Raw genomic sequence first — 24,527 nt, 5'->3', positions numbered from 1 at the left:
TCTTGGACAAATTTCTAACAGAAGAGGCTTTCACACCGTTAGTTTGGGTTCTTTTGTCAGACACCATGTGAGAATTTTGGTCTAGCCCTGGAGCTGTGACTTATTTTACAAACTGGATTAATCTTTTTTCAAAGCGTTACCTACACAGCAGTTCACTGGGGTGCTGCACATCACATAAGAAAATTCATTGATCAGCCACAACATTAAATCACTGACGGATTTAAGCAATATCACTCTCGAGATCGTGATGTTGCACCGTATATCATCAGCCGTGATGATATACAGTCCAACATCACAACCTCGAGTGTGATATTGCTTTTATGCAACAGTTCAACTGTTTTTTATTAGTTAACAGTAATAAGCGGCAACTGATGATTTGTTTGTTTAATTAAGTTCCGTAACTGCTAGAAGTGGCTGCTGTTGCCTAGCAACACATAAACATTTTCCTGCACTGATTTGATGTCCTGTTCCTCACATAAAGAAAACATCTTACACCTTACACCTACACAGACTTTTTGTCGTCTTTTAGCACAACGTCATCCCATCCTCATTTGTCATGTGCATTAAACTACCTAATGGCACTAAAGCTGTGGTACAGAAATATTATAATAAGAAGTGCAAATATAAACATGTCTACCACAGTACAAAATTCAAAATATACAGAAAATGTTATTTAAACCTACAGAAGGTCAGAAACTGTATTACATGTCAGAGACCCACACAAACATTTTTACTAAGTATAAAACATGTGATCAAGCGGCTCTTACAGCAATCTTGAAAGATCAAAAAGTATTTACCGTGCACCAGTGAACAATAACACATAGCATAAGGAAACATTTCTGCTGAAGAGCTCAGTTGCCAGCGACAAGAAATTTTACCTTTTATATAACAAGTTTATTTTGATCTTACTACCTTTTGGCTTTAGCTCTTTGTTTTCATTCCTCACTTTCATTTCTCTTCTCGTGCGCTGAGCTGATCTGCGTATCTGAGTGTTTTTATTCACCAATGGGCTCCAAAGTCTCCAATGTCGATTCAACATGCTGAATCGGTGGGAAAAAGCTGAGGGTTGCCAACAATGTAGGACACACTGCAGCAACTAGGGCTACAGACGCACACCGACGGCTAAATATTGACCGACGGCTCACTGTCGGCTCAGTGTGTCAGGGTCTTTAAACATTCTTTAATTGGCCATGCCGCCTTTTGAGGGAAAATCTCCTTTTCTTCCTCTGGTTCTCTGCCTTTGTGTACGTTCAGTATCTGTGCTGGTGCGTTTTGGGCAGCTCTATCAGTGTGAATGGTTTCAGGGGCTCGGATAGCTGAGCTTTGTAGATGATTCCTGCAGCTCTTAAACCCTCTGATTCCCTTCAGCCGCCTTTGATGCTGTTTGCCTTTGTTGCTGTTCTCTGAGTTTTTGTCACTGACATTTTCACTTTCCGCAGGTTATGAGCACCTCTTTAATCTTCATGAACCTCGATTTGTATGGCTGCCAAAATGGCCAACACTACTAAAGCTCGGTGTGATTTATATGTGGCGACGAGTAATCTATTTTGAGCGAGTGCCACTTTATTGTTAGCACTGACAGCTTAACTCTGTACTGTACAGGGAATAGATATGATGTAGTCAGTATTGAAAGGTTTTTAATTCTCTCCTCTCTTCACTACAAACCTGCTGTTCTCTTGCTGTGTACTAATTGGTGTCCTGAAGCACCAGTTGTAAGTTTTTTCTCCCAGCGTCTCCAGGATCTCTCTCTTTTTTTTTTTTGAGAACATGCATGCCCTTCTGTTCCTCCGATTATGCCCCCACAAGTTAAACATATTGTGCTGTTTGAGCAAACAGGCCGCCGTAAATGCAAATGTCTTGTTCAGAGGAGGAAAAAAAACATTCCAATCTGTTTTGATGCATATTTTAAACGCCTGCATAGCAGCACATGCTGATGTATATTTCAAGTGAGTGATGCCGGATAGCATTGTTCTGGGGGAAGTAATTCATTTGCATAAATATGACATTTTTCTGTATCTAATTTATGCATTCCTTTTAACCAGAAGTATGGTTGCGTGAGAGGTCACAGAGGAGAACATGCAAGGTTTTTCTTTGGTTTTCCCAGAACAGTTTCTATCATCTGCTGTCTTCCTCTTTAACATTGCTCTGCATGGAGAGAAAAACATGGAGAGAGGGCAATGAAAAATTAGCAAGAAATTATTATTATTATTGTTTTTAAGTACAAGAACATTATCAGGGAAAAAACATTTAAAAAAGTAAAATAAATAAATAAAAAATTAAACAACCTGGAAAAAGTGCTTAAAATTAGAATAATCCTGTAACATAATTTAAAATATGTAATTGTGATAATTATATAAAAATATAGTTTTTCCCTAACTTTTATGGATTTCTTTCCTGCAGTGGTCCTGTCATTATTTCTAACAACTTTTCAGGTCATATTGCACATTTGTCAATGAATACTAATGTTAGTTTGTCTGTCGGTGCATCACTTCGTCCAGACTCAACTTTTGGATGGATTACAGTGAAACTTTGTGCAGACATGAATTTGGTCGACCCCTGACTCGTCCTCGGGTGCCGCCATCCTCAGCGAGATCTCTTAATTGAACATATGGATTGGCATAACATTTTGCACAGACATGTTTACCAGACAGTGTGTATCCCCAGGACCTTTGTGTTCCCCTGATATTTCTCCTCGAGCCACCATGAGGTCGACCTTTGTGGTTTTGAGAGAAACATCTAATCAACTATTGAATGGATTACCATGAAATTTGGTGCAGCCATCTATGTTGACTTCAGGATGGACTGAGTGTTCCCTTAACTTTTCTTCTAGTAGCATAATCAGGTCAAAAATGCCATTTGTTCAGTACTTTGCTAAATGACCAAATGATATTGCAAGTAGACCTTATCCATGTACATGTCTCTGCAATAGACAAGTATACCTTTCTGTTATAAAAAGTTTGGCTGAGGAGTGCGTCTTCACATGTAGGTTTCAAAAACAGGTGCTTTTTGGATTCAAGAACAAAAATGACCAAAACAGGAGGGAGAGGTGAGACTTGTTAGTTCTTGTGTCATTAAGTCAAAACCAAAGAATTACAAAGGCACACTGTTTCGCAGAAATCCAAAAGCGTCTAATAAGTGGACTTGATGCCTACATGTTTCTTACACACTTTTTTTACTTATATGTCACGTTGGGCGTCATGAGCGCTGCGGAAAACAAGGTTAGTAGAAAGCAGCATGGAGGCCAGTGACACTGTTGGGGTTGCTTCGTCTTTTTTTTAAAATTCTCTTACTTATTCGTCTTTCTCTCAAAGTCAGTGCAGAATAATTTGAAATAATATTTGAGTGCTGCTTGGACTGACACAGACAGTATTTGTATAATTTTGCCGGAAATGGGGCAAAAATTACCTTGACCTGCTGGGTTTCATGTTTCCATAACTGGTGATCAGAGCTGAAACCGATAATATCCATGACTGCTGCAGAGTTATATGCTCTACGAATGAATGCAGATTGTAACCTTTCCTATTTCAACTGGTTTTTTTTTGTTTTGTTTTGTTTTGTTTCCCAGTGGGAAAGGGGCTTTATATTCCTTTAAAATGGTTTCCCATCAAGTTAAGGATTAATATGAATCCTGCAGTCAGACAGGGCTGTTGAAGTTTAGTCTTTTTAGCAAACTGCAAAGTTAAATAAATCGAATGAGTTTTACGAGTTCTTCTTTAAAAAGCATCCAGTTAACGTCTCAAACACAAACGTCCCTCAAATCAGGAACCTGGACTGACGTAAACAGATCTTTTCCAGCAAAATTAACCAAATAAATGTATAAACCTGTGTCTTGAAAAGGTTGTTTTTTTGCAGATCTAACTAAACAAACCCAAAGTCAACTGTTATCCACCCAGTAAAACACATCACACATTTTAATTAATCCCACTCCTCCGATCCTGTAAATTGGCTCTCTTCTCTCCAACTGTTTTACTCACTGATCTCACACTGCTTTGTTACTGTGAAGATTCGTGTCTGAGCTCTGCAGCGCCAATATAATGTTTCAGCAGGAGCCATATTACAGACAATTAAAGGGAAAAGTTCTTAAAATGCTTTTAATTGAGTCACACACCTCATGCATGCGTGTTTTGCACTCTTTCATCTTCCCCTAAAAAGACACGCAGCTTTCTGAGCAAATGACTCAAAATGAGTTTGAGGAACTTAATATCGTTTGATAAGAAAACCTCTTTTTTTCCACATCTCTCTGTCCAAGAAGTGCCTTTAATAGCAGGCACATTGTATGAGACAATGAAACCTTATCTGTAGCGCTGTAATGTAATTAGCGGGGCGTTGGAAGGGTCTGTTGCGGCAGAGAGCCATATGGACTTACAGGAAGACCCACTCAATCTGTATTGATCGCTGGAAGTGGACCACTTGGAAAATCCAGACTGGAGTCAAGCTGTGATGAAGACATAGATTACCCTCCCATCATGCATGTTTCCCAGAGTGTGCGTGCGTGTTTTTTCCAGTGCACAAGCATTACCTCTTTGTTTGTGAAAGTGTGAGGGCATTTGTGTGTGTGTGTGTGTGTGTGCCTCCTGAGAGTTGTGATGGATAATGTTTTTGGCTGAGCTGCAGAGGGAAACAATCTGTTTTTTATACACACACACACACACTGTACGGCAGAGGGACTGACAGTAATAGTAGAGACTAGAGAGCATCACATTATGACGACAGCGAGATGGGGATAAAATGATGGCTGAGAGTTTTAAAAGGTTGTTAGTGTGGTTAAGGAAATGGCTTGATAATGGAATCTTCCGCTCTGATCTTTAATCTGCAGTCTGTCAGGCTCCGTGTTAGAGAGGCATCGCAGAGAGAGGAGGAAACACTGTGCATTATTCCGCTCAGTAAACAACAAGGTGAGGGTTATCAACACGAAGGAGTGCAAATTTAGATAAGTCAGCTTGCACAAGTAAAATTGCAGATAGAAATTTCAGTGTTTTAATCTTATTTTATTTTTTTGTGATCAGTTGCTTTTACATGGAGGTATACAAATGCATGTTTTGTGCTAACAATTAAATCATTAGTAAACAAGGGAATTTTTGATATAGCTGCTCATTATAAAATCCCTCCTCTTTTACCTCCTTCCCATGGCGACCCCCCCACTCCTATATAAACACAATTCAGGAACATTTTTAGAGTTCGACTTTCTAGGTTGACAAGTCACAATCCCCTGACCAAAGGTTGACTGTTAGAGAACTCAGCAAAACACCACCCAGATTTACACTGAGAATGAAACTGTTACTATTCCACATTACACCTACACTATATGGATAAATAATCATTGAATTTAGGTGTTTCACTCTATAAAATACCACAGAAAGGCTTCCCAGAAGAGTGGAGGCTGTTGTGGTGGCAAAGGGGGAACCAACTCCATATTAATGCCCATGGATTTAAAATTGGATGTCATAAAAGCTCCTGTAGGTGTAATGTGGAGGTGGTCCAATACTTTTGTCCATATAGTGTACTGTATATTCCAGGTATGCTGGCTCAGAATTATACCGACTACTAGGCAATACTTTCTTTTTTTGGAGAACTCAGCATCTAAATAACTACTTTCAGACATGCACTTCATTACTAACTGCGGTCAGTTTGACACATCACTGCCATGTCTCATGCTTGAAGTGGATAGGGTGCAGCAGCGCATAATTATTACTGCAAGGCGGTAATTCTAGTCCTTTCCCCAAACTTTTAACAACAACCATTGATAATAGACTTTGCATTGTTTTCATGTTGCCAGCAAGATATTCTCACACATTTCGTGCAAACCTCCACAAAATTCCTTTTAACGCAGAGCTTCCCACAGCTTGCATGTGCGTTGTGGAACGGCCCAGCTGCGGTTTTGCTCCGTGCTCGCTCATCCTTCAACTCCCACCAGTTGCGGTTTGAGTGCGGTACAGCCCAGAACTGCTGAATCAGCTGGAGTGGCGAGACCGAGGAGTTCCCACGGTAATTACAGAATCATGTGCATTATATTAGTTGGGGTGTGAATCTTTCAGCATCTCACAATTCGATTTAATTTCGATTCTTGGGGTCACGATTCGATTTAGAATTGACTCTCGTTTCGAAAAGATTTCCGATTCAAAATATAGGAGGTGTAATCTTAGGATCTACTGCAGTCTGTTTTACCAGTGGCATGTTATGTTATGAAAGCAAAGTGTGTATGCAATTATGGAAGTTTTATGATGTACAAGCTTTTTTGTTGTAGAAAACCGTTGGGAATCAGAAAGTGAAAAAATAAACATTGTAATTATTATAGTTCAGAAAATTGACACTTTTCCAAAAAAAGTACCATTGTTTTTTGCAGTTGTTTGTGTATCCCATTATCTGTGCCATTCTGCAAAGCAGCTCCTCTCTGTGATGCTGCAGAGGGCCACATCACACTCCTGACACCTCAGAGAGGGGCCTGATTCTCCTGCCTGCTCTGCCTGCAGTCAACACACAGTTTACATCCATATGAGGCCCTGCTGCCTGTTACACTGTCTCCTGATTTACCCTTGTCTCATTATTATTATTATTATTATTATTATTATTATTATTATTATTATTATTAAAGGGGCCACCAGCGTTTATTCTAATGCACGAGGCGCAACCAATAACACAGAGCGATAGATACAGCAGATTAGACCAATCACAGTGCAGTTTGCTCCAGATGACGTGTAGCAAACGTAGGCGGATACTAAGCGTCGGCTCGTCTTCCGATTGGTTGACAACACCGAAACAAACCTCTGACCTCTCCAAAGGAACCATGGGAAACCAATATGGCGTTTAGCATCGATGCTAGTGTACTTTTATCATCGAAATATGATTAAAATATGGACGGAAGACACCCAATATCGGATCAATCACTATGTATTTATTGAACAAGGTCCCGTAAAACACCTGATTTCGCAGGCTGGATCCTGAGGCTTCTGAAAGAGCTGCGCTGCGCCGGAGTTTCCCTCTGAGCGGCACCACCGGCAGCTTTCACCGCCGAAAACGTAAGACGATCCGACAAACAGTCTCTAAATTATTAAGACTTTAATAAATGTCGATGTTTAGGATTTCTGAATCGTTAAAAACGAGAATCCCCTGTGTATCAGTACAGAAGCTAGTTAGTAATTACTCACCATCCACTGACGTGGTTGTCCTTATAAAAGGATGTGCATTGTCATAAATAATTTTATGGTTTTCTACCTCCATAAATAGCTTCCGCTTGTCCATGGTGTCAGTAGTGATCTCTGAAAACCTCTTGTGACGTTTTGTTGATGTAGTTGCATGAAATACGATTGAATGTCAACATGTAGTGTTTTATTTTGAAAATTACCTGGATGTTTTAATGTTGTGTCGCTGTCTGACTTCCTGTCTGCTCTGTGCTTAATTTGGCTGAATTGATGCAAAGTGCTCCGGCATCCGGCAGAAATAGCAGCCTAGCACAGCCAGAGCTGTTTGCTTTCATGGTTTCACGTATTTTTGTGAGACAGTGTTGTGTTGACAGTGCTATTTGAGGGATATTCTTGTTTTGGAACCACAGTTTTCATAACTTGAGGGATGTAAAGATGATTTTTTTATTGTTGCTGTAGAGTCAGTTACTCATTCTGTGGGCTCTTATGTGGCATGCAGCCCTTGGCACAACTAGTACGCACGGCGATGGCGATGCAGCGCGCAGATGATGATTATGCACATCTCTCCACCTGCTGAGGAGGCTGAAGCAAATACTGCCAGTCACCTTGCAGCCTTCCTTTTACTTTCTCTTTCTTTCCGTCCCTTTCTTGCCTGCACGCTCTCCCTTCTTCAGTTCTCCACATGCTTTGCCACTTTCCGTCTCTCCACCCTCTTTCTCTCTCTCTCCCTCTTGATTCTGTTCATTAAAACTCCTGCCAAAGTGCCATTTAAGCACAAGACAATCCACGACAGTTTCATGAAAAGACAAAAAAAATGGTAATAATTAAATCTTGGAGAGCCTGACTCGATTCAAACCCAATGCAATAGTGACAAATTTCACCCAATTGGATTCAAGCAGAGAATCGGAGCTCTACTTAATGTATAGACCCTTTACTGTAAGATATGTTTAAGAGGATATGGTCGTACAAAGAGTTAACATCCACGTTGCCCTCCTGACAGAGTCAAGTTAAGTCTCCCTTTGCCTCCAGCCTTTATGTGAAGCTACGCTGAACATATCCCGACTCCAGCTCTGTACACACACGTGACTTCTGTGTTTTTTTGTATGTGAAATCCATCAGTGATACAGCCCCTCAGAAAACACTCCTTCATGTCATTGTTTTCCAGCTCACCGCTGTTCTCCAGCAGCACCTCCGCTCTCTCTGTAGCACACATGGTGCCAAACACAATTCAGCATTTCAGCTCCATCTGTGACCGTCCTGTTATGTTTGAATAAAGCCGGCGTAGAATATTTCCACATTGAAAACCTGAGTTTGAATGGCAAAAGGCCGTGACTCTAACTGATGGATAAAACCAGCAAAGATGCAAAACCGTATGGAAAAGCACTGATGCTTCTCGGTTGTGGTTTGTCTCTGCGTCCTCTGTCTTGCTTTGTCTCTCTGGTTACGCTGTAAGTACAGATTTGACTTGTCCAGGTGTGATCCATTAAACACATAATTCATACCTGAGGGGAGCGGAGGAAGCCAGAGATCACCATCTGCTCGCTGCTTGATTAAATTAATCATGTGTGAACTCCGGCACAAGGCCGCAGGCCGCCGTCTCTCTCTGTGTCACACACACTTCCTCTCTGTCTGTCAGCGTGTGTGTGTGTGTGTGTGTGTGTCACTGTAACACAGCAGCACAAAACTTGCAAAAATAGTTTCCTTTTACTTCGAGGAAGTGCAGATGGGCTCCTTTTTTGCCTCAGCTGGGAGCAGCACAACATTTTGCAAACAAGTCTTGTGCGAGCGTGCTCGTGGCAACGCAATGAAACGCACTGCAAACAATTGAAAAGGAACTTTTTTGTGAGTCATCGCTCGCTGTGATATGAAACGAAGCCGTCGTGTGATTTGAAGGGGCTCCGAGTCGGTACAAAAGGCAAATGAATTGCCTGTGTTTTCCCTTTTGCCTCTTTAAATATTGGAACACAAAAAGCTTTCGGAGGGAGATAATGTTGCAGGGCTCGCAGAGCAAATGAGATTCTCTCCACGAAAACAAATTCTTTCAAATCCTCGGGTGTGAGTGGGTGTGTGTTTGTGTTACAAGTGCAAAGCCTGCTGGGATAGGTTCCTGCGAAGCAGCAGCCGCAGCAAGTCTTTCAATGTGGGGCTGATGAGCAACTTGAAAGTACACGGAGGAGGCGCGGCGGTCTAATTGAATGTTTTTACATCCACGCACAGTGTTTTGCAAATCGGGCTCATGTCCCATTTAAGGTCTTGATCAGTTTAAGCTGTTTATGTGCATCCCACACAGAAACCGATGGAGCTGAATAAACAAGAATCCTGATTGTACCGGAGGATAAAAAACACACAATATAGCCGGTATCAGTAAACACTGCGTATTCATACTTCCACTCTGTCAAAATAAGAGCTGATGGCAAACAGGATATGATCTCTAAAACCCAAACGCTCCCTTTTCTGCGACAACATTCAATTTTCCTGAATCGATGCACTTGAATGTGGAGTCTTTGGAAACCAGCTGAATTAAGGTCAGCGCCGACACAAAAAGCTGAAAAGGTTTCATGAAAGAATAAATAGATGTTGGGAGCATCCGTCATGCTGACTCACAGCAGGGCAGGATTTTTTGCTCCCTAATCAACATCCAGCTCTGAATCACTGCAGCAAGCCCGCAGCATTTCCCCTCCACACCAACGTGTTCATAATGTTGACTCCGACTGTCCTCAAAAGACATCTTCATCATGTCTTTGTGGACTGCTCTTGTTATATACACGAATTATACGCCATTAGAGAATGTCAGAAAATGTTTGCCAGCGAGCGTTTGGATGGAGGATTGACAGATGGGCTCAGATCTTGCACCCAGACTGCGTGGAGTTTTGGTTATCCTGGATTTAGTTTGCAGTAAAGTTTAGATTTTAGGTTTCTCTTTTTCCTTCCTTCTGTATGTTACATCTCGCTGTCTACAGCTGACTGTCAGTCAAAACTCCGCTGACAGCTGTGCTGTTACCTGGTGAGCATTTGATATGCAGAGGACGCTCAGATTTCGCGTCAAACAAAACAAGCACCAAATTTGTACATGGCATACAAATTAAAACAGAGACATGGAGCAGGGTGGTGCAGCTATGTTGACTTGTGATGGTAAAATAGCCCGAGTTTTCAGTTTAACCAAGTTTTCAGTTGTTATTTGCAGGACTGCAGTATGCTGGTTGCAGATGTAACTGAATGATGCCTCAGCTTTTACAGGTATATCAAAACAGCTTCAGATTCTCAAATTTGAGAAAATTCTCTGAGAGTCTTCTTGAAATATCGCAGTAAAGAGAATGAAGCACGAAGGTCACACCGACCTTGAAAATCTAATCAGTTCATTTTTTTAGTGCAAGTGGATGTTTGTGCCAAATTTTGGGAAAAAAAACAAACAAACCTCAGGGCATTCTTGGGATGTCACTTTGATGAGAGTGAGACAGATAATGTTACAGTGACCTTGACATTTGAAATTAGACCACCAAAACTGAATCAGTTCATCAAGTGGACGTTTGTGCCAAATTTGAAAAACAAAACAAAACAAAAACCTCAGGGCTTACTTGAGATATCATATATGACCTTTGACCACCAGAACCTAATCAGTTCATTGTTCACTTACACAGAATTATTCCCCATGTTTTTGAAAAAAATTAGGCTAATTTTCCCCGGTTTCAAATTGTTAAGACCCTCATCTTCTTTAGGGAGGGTGCATGCTGTTTAGTAAACAAAAATAAACACTTGTGACAGAATAAACACAGTAAATGTGGTATTTTTCACCACCCTCCAACAAAGAGGAATACATTTATTTAAAAGCATGGCATCATTTCAGATTTAAATTGTTTTTTTCTCACATTCTTCTACATTTTCAATTTGTAATTTTCTTTTTCAGTCACCAAAGCAGATGGAAATTGGATTTGGAGTAAAAAGCATTTGTTGCCGTAGGTCCACATTTGTGTTCTCCACACTACAAACGATCAAAGAAATTGTGTGTGTGTGTGTGTGTGTGTGTGTGTGTGTGTGTGTGTGTGTGTGAGAGAGAGAGATTGTATGACTGTCTTCAACCTTTTATGTTTTCATTAGTGAAAACCCTTGTGGTTTACTCTTGCATTTTCGTTAATCCTCCCTAAACCCGTCATTGCCGGTGTGGAATAGTCGTGGTGTCAGTCTTGACTGCAGCAGATCAGGACTCTGACTGCAGCGCTGTCACAGTGCTCGCCGGGGGGTGAAATGTGCTCTGCAGCGTGCAGCGTCCGGCCCGCTGAGCCAACAGCACGCCAGTTCTGCATAAAGTGACTGGAGGACAAGGTGAGACACTTTGTCACCCAGCAGAGTGGCCCGTTCCTAATCCATTTGGTTGTGGGGAGAGTCCGGGGGTTGATGCCGTCAGGTTTGCAGGATGTATGGGTGTGTGTGTGTGTGTGTGTGTGTGTGTATAGACGGGGAGCTGTCTTGATGTCTGAGCCAATAAAAGTGTGTGTCTCTGCAAGCTAATTTGACGGAGCTCAGGGCCGCCTGCTTTAGAGATGCCCCGGGATGAATACCTTCTGTCACAAGCCCTTTATTTGTTGTTGTCCTCATCACTCTGTCGCACCTCGCTCCTCATCCTGCCGGCACTTTTATTTTGTCGCGCTCATAACTCCTCTGGCTTTTTCTCAATTTGTCCCATCGCACTCACTCTTGTCATTATTATTTTTTATTCTTTCTGTCTGTCTTTCGTGTTGTCCCTCCAGTGGTGCCCCCCCAAAAAATGTTTATAGGGTTGCCCAGATGGGGCCACTGAAAATTTCAGGTGGCACACCAAAAACAAAACACATAACTTTACTTAATAAAATTGAATTTTTGTAGAAAATTTGAAGGCTGTTTGAAAACTATGTAAATAAAGAGTAAACAAATCACATATTGATATAATCTCTGTTGTTTGCAGTTAACCCTTCGAAACTTAAGTAAATTGACTTGGTTTTTCTCAAAGGGAAGAAGACAATGAGCAACAGAAGAAAAAACGTAATCATACATTTAGTTTTCCCTGGCTTTTTTCTTTTTTTTAATCTTTGACATTTTTTCCTAGCTTTCCGAGCACATCTAAATTTGTTGCAATTTGTGGGACATTTCTAACCAAGTTGCTCCTCGCCTTTTTTTTCAGTGTTTTTCAAATTTCCTCTAAAATAGTTGTGAAAGGCGTCTGAAAGCAGCACAAGATAAGTGATGTAGCTCCAGGCTGGTTGGCGGCTGATCTTGTCCTCTGCTCAGAGGATAAGGTGCTCCTGCGTTTTTGTTGTCCTTGTTTTCCCAGTTTTTGGATGTTACGTCCGCTCTTCTTCATTTTCGAATTACACGCTAACTGCTGCTAGCTGCTTTTTAAATCCCTCACAGTGCGTGTATGATTCATGGTTTTTATGAGGACATGTTCAATTAATTTCCAAATTGTACACCTTACTCTCTCTCTGAACCGTTCTGGTGTGCATGTGTGTTTTTGTGTGTTTGGTGTGTAATCACAGCTGAGCAGACATTGACAGGCAGCCAAGTGCCTATCGCCAACAAGAGTATCACAGCACAGAGCTCCACTGTTTACCGTGACAATGCACTCCCGGATGCTGCCGGACTGAACAGTGAGCAGCACTCGAAGAGGGTGACCTCTGACCTCTCAGCTCCTCTGTGTGTGTGGATTACGAGCTGCTCTGTCAGGGTTTTATTTGTCAGACGTGCATCAGTTACAGCGGAGCAGTCGCTGGCAGTGAAACTCTTTGTTTTCAGACTCAATTCTACCACGACTGGACGGTAGTCATTCAGGAAGAGGGCTATGGTCTGGAGTTTGGGGAAAGGCACATTTTTTTTAAGATAAAAAGACACAAAACAGGAGAGCTTCTTGAAACTAGTAATGGTATAAAAAAGACTAGAAAACTAGAAAAAAGAGGAAGAAACCAAGGTACTCAGGATAAAAGTTAGAATGCCTTAAACCATGATTAAAAACTATTACTTCTTTGACGCGTTTTGGCGTCCAGACTTTGGTTTCAAGAATTTAAAGTTTTTAGAACCTGCCACTGCAATTAACTTTTTTCCTAAAGATGAGAGCCTTGGTTCCTTCCTGTTTTTCTGTTATCTTTTTGACATGTTTGGACGACAGACTGGAGCAGTGACAGAAACTGTCTGTAAAAAGCTCGAGCAGGGATACTGTCAGGTCTAGGGGGGCTTGTTTCGGTTAATCCTTTTGCACAATCTGTCCACATCTGCCCTTGATATTATTATTGGTTCGGGTCTCTGGGCCTTTATTTTGTACCTCTTCAGCTGAGAAGCTGTTCTCCAATTTTGCCTAGAAAGTGCTCAGTTCACCAGTTTACCTCACCGCTGCTGGTTTTCTGTTTGTAGGCTTAATCCTTATTTTCTAAATTTGTCAAATTAAGGCGCTTTTGCAGTGATTTCGGCATAAGAACCAGACACCAAAAGTCACCTTTTTAATTCGGCAAAGAACATGGCCAGACAGAAACAGCCGCGGTGTAACCATTTTCAGTTGGATGGCACCCTCCAATGCAGCATGATGCACAGCTGGATAGTGCCAAGTTGAAATGTTGCACAAAGGTCCCTATATGTAGGGAAGTCACGGTACCAAAAATCTAGTAGTCGGCACCAATACCACCAAAAAAACCATGATACTCGATACCAAATTTGATTTGACGGTGTAAAAAACAAAAACAATAATATGTAAAGTTTGGACTTAAGCTTGTGTGTGTTTAAGCAACTTTTCTGCTCATATTAAAAACTGCACGTTCAAAACATATGCCACATATCTGAGAGTTCTAAAAAGCTGAGAATAAAGTCATAATATTTTGGGGAAAAAAAATCCTGTCGTATAGTCTGCTGTGCAGTCAGACACAGAGCGTCATTTCTGCCCCTTCCTGTCTGTGTCTTTAAAGCTGCTCGCAGTTTTAAAATGATGTCTTGACATGAAAAAAGAACTATGATGCAATACCTGGGGGAAGCTAAATGCTCACACGTTGAATTGAGCAAATGAAAATTAATTTTGATTTGATCTAAACATTTTATTACGGAGTGAGTAAGACATATCATGTCAAAACATAAAAGGAAAGAAGCTTCACAAAGCTGTGCTTTGCATTCACGTGTGAGCACTTATCTGACTGTTCGATAAGGACAAAACACTCTCATATCAGTGTGCTGTTGATTTCTGCTGTTGTGCTTATTAGTTCTAATTAGACTCTGTATGATAGTCCAAAGTAAAGCACACATGCACACAGTGAACAAATTAACACACATGCACTTATTGCTCTGCTGCACCTATACATACTATACATGCAAAAGGCTACTGTGGATACTGTATTGCACACACCCACACACACTGACTCACCGATTCACCATTGTTCCACTTGGTTCCTCCTGACTCCTCTTCCAGAGGCACATTATATCCTCCCGCCATACTGTGAAGGGGAGCTCGCTCCTACGTCATTAATAATGCAACATGCTGGAAACAGGTCAGGTCAGGACACGACACAAACATCCAGAAAACCACCCTGTTGCAGTCATCTGTGATGCATCTGTCCTTTTCCTGCTGGAGAATTAACCTTTCGAAACCTGTGCAAATTGATTTCTTTCAAAAACATGGGAAGAGGCAGCGACAAAAAACCAAACCCCCCAAAAATTAGCAAGAAATTAATAAAAATTAAATAAAATTAAAAAAAACACAAACACACACACACACACACACACACACACACAAAGAAGTACCTGAAAATAGTAAATAAAACTAAAACATGATATGACCTGAAAAACTGCTTTGGAAAATCATAATAATTCTGTAAAATTTAATAACCGTAAAACGTCAATTAGTAGTCATGTCTTGGTCTATTATTTGCTTGAATCACTGGCCTCCACAGGCTTATATTTGGGACAGGCTTCTAGAGGGATTTTTTTTTTTTTACCTTCCACATTAAACTGTCGCTTGGCAAAGATGGGAAATAAGATCAAATGCTTTATTTAACCCCCCGGAACCTGGGAAAATTGGCTTTATTAATTTATTTTTAAAAAACAACCAATCAAAAATTCAAAGTGAGAAATGACCTGAAATCATTTTTAAAAAATTAAAATAACTTTGAAAATGACTTGAAAAATACTTTAAAAAGGGAAAATTCTAAGATAAAAACTAACTATTTATAACCATTATATTATTATAATTTAATTGGGTTTTTTGCAGGTCATTTTCTTCTTTGTTTTTTATTTACTTTCTTTATTCCATTTATTGTCAGGCAATTTTCTAGTTTTTTTTTGTTTTTGTTTTTTTACTAATTTCCTGCTTTTTGGGTCATATTCTGTAAAATTGCTTATTGCCTTTTCCCCGCATGTTTTTTTTAAAGAAATAGCGCCAATTTACTCAAGGCTCAAAGGTTGAAATGCTTGTTAAAGGACTCTGAAAGCAGCACAAGAAAAGTGACGTCACTTGATGTTTCAGAGGGTTGCGCATCACTGAGAAACCTTTCAGAGTACACGGTCTTATTTCTGCTGACCTTCGCTGCTAAAAAGCACAATGTATTAACTAAAAGCCTCAGTGAATGTAAATGGCTTTCTTTCCACCCAATGTTCCTCTTCCTGTCAGATATCAAACTCAAAAAGTTTTTCCAAATGACGCGTCTTAACTCTCCTCAGGACTTCAGGTGCGTCACGATGCATTTGTAGCCAAGAAAAGTGCAACACAACATCCTGTGCAGAGCTTTTAGTGTTCCTATTATGAGGCTCCGAGGGGACTTGGAGGGAGGTGGCGTTCCACCCACGAGAGCATTAAGCATGTTATTGCCAAAGGGTGAAGTAGTGCTCTTCGCACTAATGAAAAAGCTATTCAGCTCAGGAAGGAGAGAGGGCACTTCACAGTCCTTCAACTGTTTGCAGGGCAGCAGAGAGAAGAAAGTCATGTTTGACAGACTCCAAAGTCAAACTGAATTTAAAATTAGTTTTGCTCAGAAACCTGTAGCCTTTATTTTTCCCAACTTTTTGGACTTTTTGGTCCAAACTGCGATTAACAAAAAGAAGATATTTAAGTTTTTACTGTAGTGATTGTAGCCTCTGCTTTAGTGCTGTCAAGAGCGGATGATGTTCAACTTCAAGGCAGTGCATGTTTGACCATCTGAAAGTAGTTTTAAAAATATATATATTTACCCCATAAAAATCTGACCATATCATTCATCACACTCTTTTCAACACTTTTTTTTTCAACATTTTTGAAATTGATTTCTGCATGTTGATTAATTCAAACAACACCTCTTTTCTTTTATTTATTTTTTTATTTTTTTACAATGTTTACTATTTTTACAACAGGAAACCTGAACAAAAAGGGGTGAACATTTCAAGTGTGTGTGTGTGTGTGTGTGTGTGTGTGTGTGTGTGTGTGTGTGTGTGTGTGTGTGTGTGTGTGTGTGTGTCTGTGTGTGGTTTCATGCTCCAAAAAGTTTTAGAAATATCTTTCCTGTATTTTTAAACTTGTAAATTGGGTCAGTTTGACCCCTCCTTCATTGCGTTTGGATCTTTACGGCAAAAGCCATCTTTCACATCTGCATGATGCGCTGCTGGACAACGTCAGCTGAGAATGCAGCAGGAACCAACCACTGGCTGTGTTATTATACGCTGCTGGACGGCCGGAAGGGACCTACCATGGTACTTTAAAAAGGCGGACGGGCGGCTTCAGTTTAGTATGCGGCTGGATGAAACCTGTCACATCCACGTGATACGCTGTCGGACGGCGTCAGGTTGAAATGCTGCCAGTAACAACATAATATAATACAAATAATACAAAAGTCCCTATAGGATGGGAGGAAGGTGTTTGGCGGATGGATCCAACAAATGCTGGACTTTCAAGTGGGAGTGTCGTTCAGTGTGTCAAGTGCCCCTTTTGCCTAATTCTGAGCATCCATGCCAGCATGTCTGTTTGTTGACGTCCTGGCGTTGGGTGCTATATGCTTTTTTTGCCTAAACGTAACCACGTGCAGCGTAATCCCTCCATCTGCTGTTGACATCACGATAGCTGCATGCTGAAAAGTCAACAGCAGAAGCAGAAGGATACATAGAGCGTGATGTGTAGACGCAGAATGCAAAGTGGCAATATGTGATGACTTGTGATGAGAACGTGTTGCGTATACTGCAAAATAAAACTGGATGCTGTTGAACATCCACAAATTTTGGCATACTGCATTTGACATACTATCTGTTGGAAGATACGATCTTCCTCTGGCATAGTATGCAGTATAGTAGTACGGGTATGGGAATACACAGTAAGAGGAAGAGAACTCATTTTCAAAGATAACCAAGCAGACATTTCTTGCTTGAGGTGAGAGGTCAGTGTGATGCCTTTATGGCTGCTTTAGTTATGTGATAGATTTCTTTTTTTTGTTTGTTTTTGTTCAGTCTGTTTTCTTCTCCCCTGGTGATACATTTGCCTTTTATTAAATGGATTTTACTGTCAGGCCTGCAGACACAAACAGTTATGAATAAAACTCTGTCCATACACTGCAGTCAAATATCTGCAGGTGTATTTTCTTTTCTGTTTGCTGCAAAAACAATAGAAATTTCATACAGCTGCAGGTATTTAGTGTCGGGGGAACGGAATCGAAATATTGTTTTTGATAAATTATTAACTTGTCAATCCTCGCAACCACTGCTATGTGGACTTGAAAATGTGAGTTTTAAGATTTTGACATGTTTCTGTCAGCAGCGCCCCTCAGATGTTGACAGTGCATCTCCTTGTGATGCCAATTCTCTGTCTGTCAAATGTTGTCATGGAAAACGCCCACTTAGAGGCTTCAAACTTAGACAGTGTTTCCACAAATAGGTCAAAGAACAGTTTGATCCTGTTTTGAAGAAAAAAAAAAAGTTCTATATTGTCTAAAATTTTCTTTTTCCTTATCGTTCTTTATTTATATACCTTCCACCAGTTCAACACTGGTACACCAGGGTTTGAAATTTTAGCACGCCTCAGCCTCTATCGCAGGATTACTCTACTTGCTTTGTTTGGGGGCCACTTTTGCAAAATGACAGGAAGCCGGGGGCAGTCAACAGTACCATTTTTAGGATTTTAAGACATTTGATGGATTTTAGGAGGCTTCTCGGATTGAAGGGCATGTTTTGGCCTTTTGGGATGCTGCTAGAATTTAAGGAGGTTTCTAAGGTTTTAGGACATTTCTAGGATTTTAGGATGTTTCTCAGATTTGCAGATTTGGGGATATTTCTAGGAATTTAGAACATTTCTCAGATTTTAGAATATTTCTCAGATTTTGGGACATTTCCAGGATTTTGGGATTTTCTCAGATTTCACGGAAGGCGTTTCTAGAAAGTTAGGACATAAGGGGATTAGCTAGGACCTCCATTGGGGGGTGTGGGGGATCCTCCATTGGCACTTTCTTTGATACATTTTGATGCAGTTTTATGCACCCTGGCACCTTATGTGTTCTAAAAATACAAAACCGCTTCCTAGTGTGACTCACCTTACTTCATTGTGAATTAGAGAATAGTTGGGGGGCCACCCAGCACCCTGTCAGGGGCCAGATTTGGCTTGTGGGCAGTAAGTTGAGTATCACTGCTCTATTTCCTCCTCTCAGCTGATTTAACTCTTCCAGTGATTCAGACAAACAACAGTCCACTGCATTTATATTCTGTGTCTTTGCCCCAAATCTGCCACTCAGTGAGAACAGGTGACAGGAAGCTGCAGAGCATCATTCTACGTACATACATGTTGGAAATCATGACAAGTTAAAATGAATGCAGCCTTTTTGCACACTATAACCCACATAAAATGTAAATATTTCAACCCACAAAGTGAACATTGTGTTGTTGTGTTTTTTTTCTTTAAACAGGCCTCCAGCATGTTTTCCTACTGTCATTGTTATTCCACCATGCACAGGAAGTGGCTCGCTGCTGCACATGAAGCACAGAACAGTACAGAGCTGCTGAAAAAAAAAGTTACCTTGGGCATGTTAGGGGATTTATGTCCACCTCTGCAGAAATAGATTGGCGTGGCTGCCAGAATGAGTTATTTGTAATGACAATGAAATTCCTGTTAAGGCGCATCACATTTGTGTCCAATCCTTTCCCCCGTGCTGCTGAAATTATTCTTTCCGCCCCGAGCAAACAGGTTTTGTTTGATAACCGCACAGCATACTTAGCACTCTGTCACTGCATTTCTTTTTCTGTAAAGCTCCATGAATAGAGCTGAGGGAAGTTCATTTGTCATTAAATTTCTCCACAGTGTAACATCAGGTAGCTGTCACAGCGTCTGGCAGCACGGTTGGAGAAAACCTGAAAATATTAAAATATGTTTCCTCAAAAGGAAAATTCCATTAACCCTTCTCTCCCTCTCTGTCCGCAGAGACCCCTCAGAAGGACAGCGAAGACGCTGCATCCTCGGACTCCGCTTCAGACGCCGCCTCCTCACTCTTCGACCACTGGGGTCACGACCTAGGCCCTGAGAGTCGAAGGGTCGCCCTCAGGAAGTTCCGTTACTATGGCTACAATGGCTACCTTAGCGACCGGATCTCCCTCACCCGGCCGATCCCAGATTTACGACCGGACGGGTGAGTCAGTTGATTTATGTGCGCACTGTTAATTGATTAATTAAGATTTATGATGGTGGTATTTGCCTGTATTGATCTAAGCTTTAATGGAATGATCTTTAGTAGATTTTGTTCAAGGTTCAGTCTGTAGGATTTAGGGGGATATATTAAATGCAATATAATAGTATGTTATCTTTGGTGTATAATCACCTCAAAACAAGAATCTTTGTGTTTTTGTTCCCTTAGAATGAGCAGTTCATGTCTACATAGAGAGCAGGTCTCCATCCACAGAGTCTGCCATGTTGCACCAACACGTTTCTACGGTAGTCCAGAATGGACAAACAACAAACTGGCTCCAGATAGATTTACATATTTGCATTTACATGTTCACATGGGCCCCTGTGGTAAGAAGCAACATGTTTTCATCCTGAAGTTGTCAAATACCGCAGCTTTTGAAAAGCTTTTGGCGTCAGATTCTGACACCAAAACCCACTTTTGTGTATGCATGATTCACCGCTGGATGTTGTCAGCTGCAAACGCACCTGGACAGAACTGTTCGTGGTGTTATTATACACCAGCAGACGGCCAGACAGCTCTTGCTGTGGCAGTTAGATAAGCAAAAGGGGCGACGTCAGGTGAGGGCACAGCCGGACGGATCCTGTCACCCCCGCATCATACACTGCAGGACGACATCAGGTTGAAATGCTGCCGGTAATGACATAATATAGGGAGCCCCTAGGTCCCTGTATGGTGGGCGTGAGGGGCGGTGGATGGATCCAACAAACCCTGGACTTTCATGCGGAAGGTCAATGTTTGCTTCCCGTCTGATGTTTTTTTTTCCCACCTTGCCATGTGCCCCTTTGCTGAATCCTAACTATCCATGGCAGCATGTGCTTTTGTTGACGTCTCGACGTTGGTTGCCATGCACTTTTTTGGCATCACAATAGCAGCAACCCAGAATGTCAACAGCAGACTCAGAAGAATACCTAGAGTGTGATATGTAGACACAGGAGTCCGCTGCTAAGCGCCATATGTGACAAGTTGGGATGAGAACATGTAGAGGAAGCCCATCTTTAACAAGCAGCGGCAGGAAAACACTATGAAATTGCGTGTTCTTCATCGGTTTAAATCACCTGATCCATTTGTTGCTCAAAAGGAGCAGACCTCTGCAGATAATTCAGCTCAGAACATCTGGATGTTAAATTATCAGAGACAAAAGGTGAGCATGTGGTGGGTGAGCCACCTGTCTCCAACATACCAAACAATATTGGAGAAACACTGATTTGTAATGTGAAATTGCTTTATTCAGTATTTTTGCTGGTTTAAATCACTGGGCCCATTTGCTTTAGAGAGGAAGAAGCCTTTGTGGGTAATTTAACTCCCAATATGATGATGCTATGATGATGGCAGTGCGTGTAGATGCAGCAGCCAGTAGCTCCTCAAATTTTTGCTACTTTTTTGCTAGATTTTTCTATTTTTTTCAACTCCATGGCCCCTTCTGCTGAAGCAAGACTTTTCTACGACAGAGAAGCACATATCAACATTGGGGAAAGTTGTCTGGAGTTTGGAGTGAATGCTGCAGACTGCAAGAGGATATCCACCAACAGCATGCGCCAAGCAGCCAGTCAGACCAGAGGGGAGAAAAAAACCAAACAAAAGTGCTGGACGAAGAGAGGGAGGAGAGCCGGCATCAGGGCCAGGCTGACCCAACCTGGAACAGAGCTGTTCCTCTACTAAGCCTTCTTCTGGCTAATGTCCGGTCGCAGGAGAATGAAATGGATGAGATGTGTTTTTGGCTCGCTCAGCAACTGGAGATCAGAGCCTGCTTTGCACACATCTCCACAGAGACATGGGTAACCCCTAACTTCCCAGATCGGGTCGGGCTGTTGTGCTGGATGGGTGGACTTGTTGGTCCAGACTGATGAAAAATAAAAAAACACTGCAGGACTTGAATGATGGCACTGGCAGCAACATGACCAAGCAACTGGCTGGAATCTTCATAGTAGCTGCTTATTTTAATCAACTCATCCTTCAAAAATGTAGCACGATCAAGGACAAATGTAAGGACTAATTAATCTACCTTCTTAAAACCTCCTGAACAATGACCACTGAACAAATTCTAACTGAGAGAAGTTTCAGCTGGCTGCAGTCCTTACTGCTAGACAACACTAAATCTCCTTGAATCTTACACACTGGATCTTTAAATATCAAGAAACATCAATGAAAGTGTCTGACTCTCTCTGTTCTATTCTGTCCCTCTCCCTCCTCCAGCTGCAGAAACATGTCATATTCATCAGATCTTCCTCAGCTCAGTGTCATCTTCATCTTCGTCAACGAGGCCTTGTCGGTGCTGCTGCGCTCCGTCCACACAGCAATCCAGAGGACTCCGTCACACCTGCTCAAAGAGATCATCCTCGTAGACGACCACAGCAACAGCCGTAAGAATCCTAAAACTTCCCTGTCATTTCTCTTTTATGATATTTTTATGCTGTTGTTTTTATGCAGCCCTGTTTTTGAGTTGCAGACAGCACGGCCCAGCTTTCCTAATTTAAAGCTTAGCCTCAAACACGGAGCTAACACTCATTTATACCTCCATCCATCCACAGGGAGGAATCAATTATAGGCAGGATTAAAAGGTGTATCCAATTTTGGATATTTCTCTTAGCAGCAGTATTTTTCCTGAAAGCAGTCCCCTCATGGCCGTTGGATTTCAGGGGGATTTTATTATATTATCGATATACAGTCTATTTGCACATTGATTGATTTTTTTGCATAATTTTTCAATCCAAATTTAATCTTTTGTTCTTTTCATAGGGATATCTTTCACAAAGTAGTATACTCTCCTTCCAGGCAAATAATTAATATTCATTTTAACCCACTGTTAATTGAAATCTTTTAACCCTTTGAAACCTGGAAAGACTTTTCTTGTGTTGCGTTCAGATGCTTTTCACAAGTACATAAAACCTTTGAACCCTGGGTAAACTGGTGCAATTTCTTTCAAAAACATGCGAAATAAGGCAAAGAGCAACTTGATTAGAAATGTCTCTAATTGCAAGAAATAAGTAGATTTAGATAATTATTTTTTTAAAAAAAGAAAAAAGGAGCTAGGCTTATTTTCCAAGAACTTTATTTAAAATGATAATTATTATATATTTAAAATTATTTGTAAAGGATTATTATACTTTTTAAACTGTTTTTTCTTTCTTTTTTATTTTTCCATTTGTTTTTGTCTGTTTGTTTGGTTGGTTAGTAGGTAGGTTGTTACAGGTTGTTATAGCATTCTTTGAATCATGAGCTATGAATTGGTGCAATTCTTTCAATAACGTGACAAAAAAAGGCATTGGGCAACTCCACTTGTGGAGTTCAGCACTGGATGATGAGCAACCACAGCAGTGCAATAACACCACAATAATAAGATTTAAAAAAAAAAAAAAAAAAGTTTAAGGGTAATAGCCAATTGTAATAATTACATATTTTTAAAAATGTTTTAAAACTACTATTAGCCCTCAGCCCTTTTTAAATATTACTTTTAGCTCATTTCTTGCTTTTCTTTTGTAATTTCTTGTTTTGTTGCTCATTGCCTTCTTCCCATGTTCTTTAAAAGAAATCAAGCCAATTTACTCAGGTTTTAAAAGGTTAAACTTGAAAGACTAAGCTGTTGGTTTACTCCCCCAGCAACACCACTGCCAACTAATAGCCAAATAAAGAGTTAATTTACCCCACACCAGTGTGATGAAGAGTTTTCTCGCCTATCATAGGGCAAAGATCTTAAGTTGAATAATTACAGTAAGTACTCCATCCAGTAGCTGAGCCATAGCCGAGACTGTCTATATTTTATGTCCCTCTTCTTTTATAGTCTGCGTTTGATGGTGAACAGGATCAGGACCTGTGCACGCATTAGCTGCATCAGTGGTGTATGAAAACAGATTAAAACTTATTGCAGCAGTTGCACGGTGTCTGCTGGAAGAGTGCTGTTAATAATTGCATCACGTCCTATAGAACATAATTCACCGCTGCCAAATAATTACCATTATGAGAAATCTGTCTCTGCTACAGTCGCCTGCAGATTTTATGGGTCTCTCCCTGCGCCTCTGTTCTTCAATAATACACTATATCAGAGTTTAGTCATGGGAGCTGCACAGGGTTGAATGCTGATTAGTGTAGCAACCAGGGAATAAATAGATTCAACATTTACCACATTGTATTCCCTACTAATGCAATTCATCTGTTCAAGTTAACAATTCTGCGGGAAATGCGATTTAATGCACTCGCTTTATTGGGAATAACAATTGCATGCTGGTAATTCGCACTGACAGTAATTGATGGAAGATAACTCAGTGCATGATCATTACTGCAGCTTATCGATTGTACATGGTGTAATTATGATAAATGAGGGTCAAGTGAGGCTAGATGAAGGCAAAAGTGGAAATGCATTCATATTCATTATGTGTTGCCACCAGAATAGTAAATTAGACATCAGGGCTTGTGCTCATAAAGCCTCACAGTGCTGATCAGAGATCAGTGAACCATAGAAACCTCCGTTTGTGTGACAATGTGACAATCACTTTGAATTACTTTGTCTAGCTGCTAGCCAAATTTCTACATCATAACTTGTACTAATTTAACAATATTTTCAAAATTAGGGCTGCAGGTATTACTATTTTCACTATCATTGAACAAACATGTTTTAACCCTTTGAAACCAGAACAAATTAGCTTGATTTCTTTCAAAACCATGGGAAGAAGGCAATAAGCAATGAAAGAAGTACTCAAAAATTCACAAAAATTGTAGTAGAAGAAACCTTGATAATTAGTTACAAAAAATAAATAAATAA

General features: G+C 40.7%; 1 protein-coding gene across 1 annotated transcript in view; it reads left to right on the top strand.

Moving 5' to 3' along the window:
• LOC121950260 (polypeptide N-acetylgalactosaminyltransferase 18-like) overlaps positions 1–24,527 on the top strand; it is a 161,762-nt gene that overhangs the window by 69,350 nt on the left and 67,885 nt on the right. The window contains exons 2-3 of the mRNA XM_042496204.1: positions 19,510–19,714; positions 21,965–22,131. Of these exons, the coding sequence (XP_042352138.1) occupies positions 19,510–19,714; positions 21,965–22,131 (372 nt within the window). The remainder of the gene's footprint in view (positions 1–19,509; positions 19,715–21,964; positions 22,132–24,527) is intronic.

Source organism: Plectropomus leopardus, chromosome 11 (assembly GCF_008729295.1).
Source record: "Plectropomus leopardus isolate mb chromosome 11, YSFRI_Pleo_2.0, whole genome shotgun sequence".
Taxonomy (NCBI): Eukaryota; Metazoa; Chordata; class Actinopteri; order Perciformes; family Serranidae; genus Plectropomus; species Plectropomus leopardus.
Note: the sequence above shows the minus strand (reverse complement) of the source record. Positions and strands in the feature narration are given on the sequence as shown.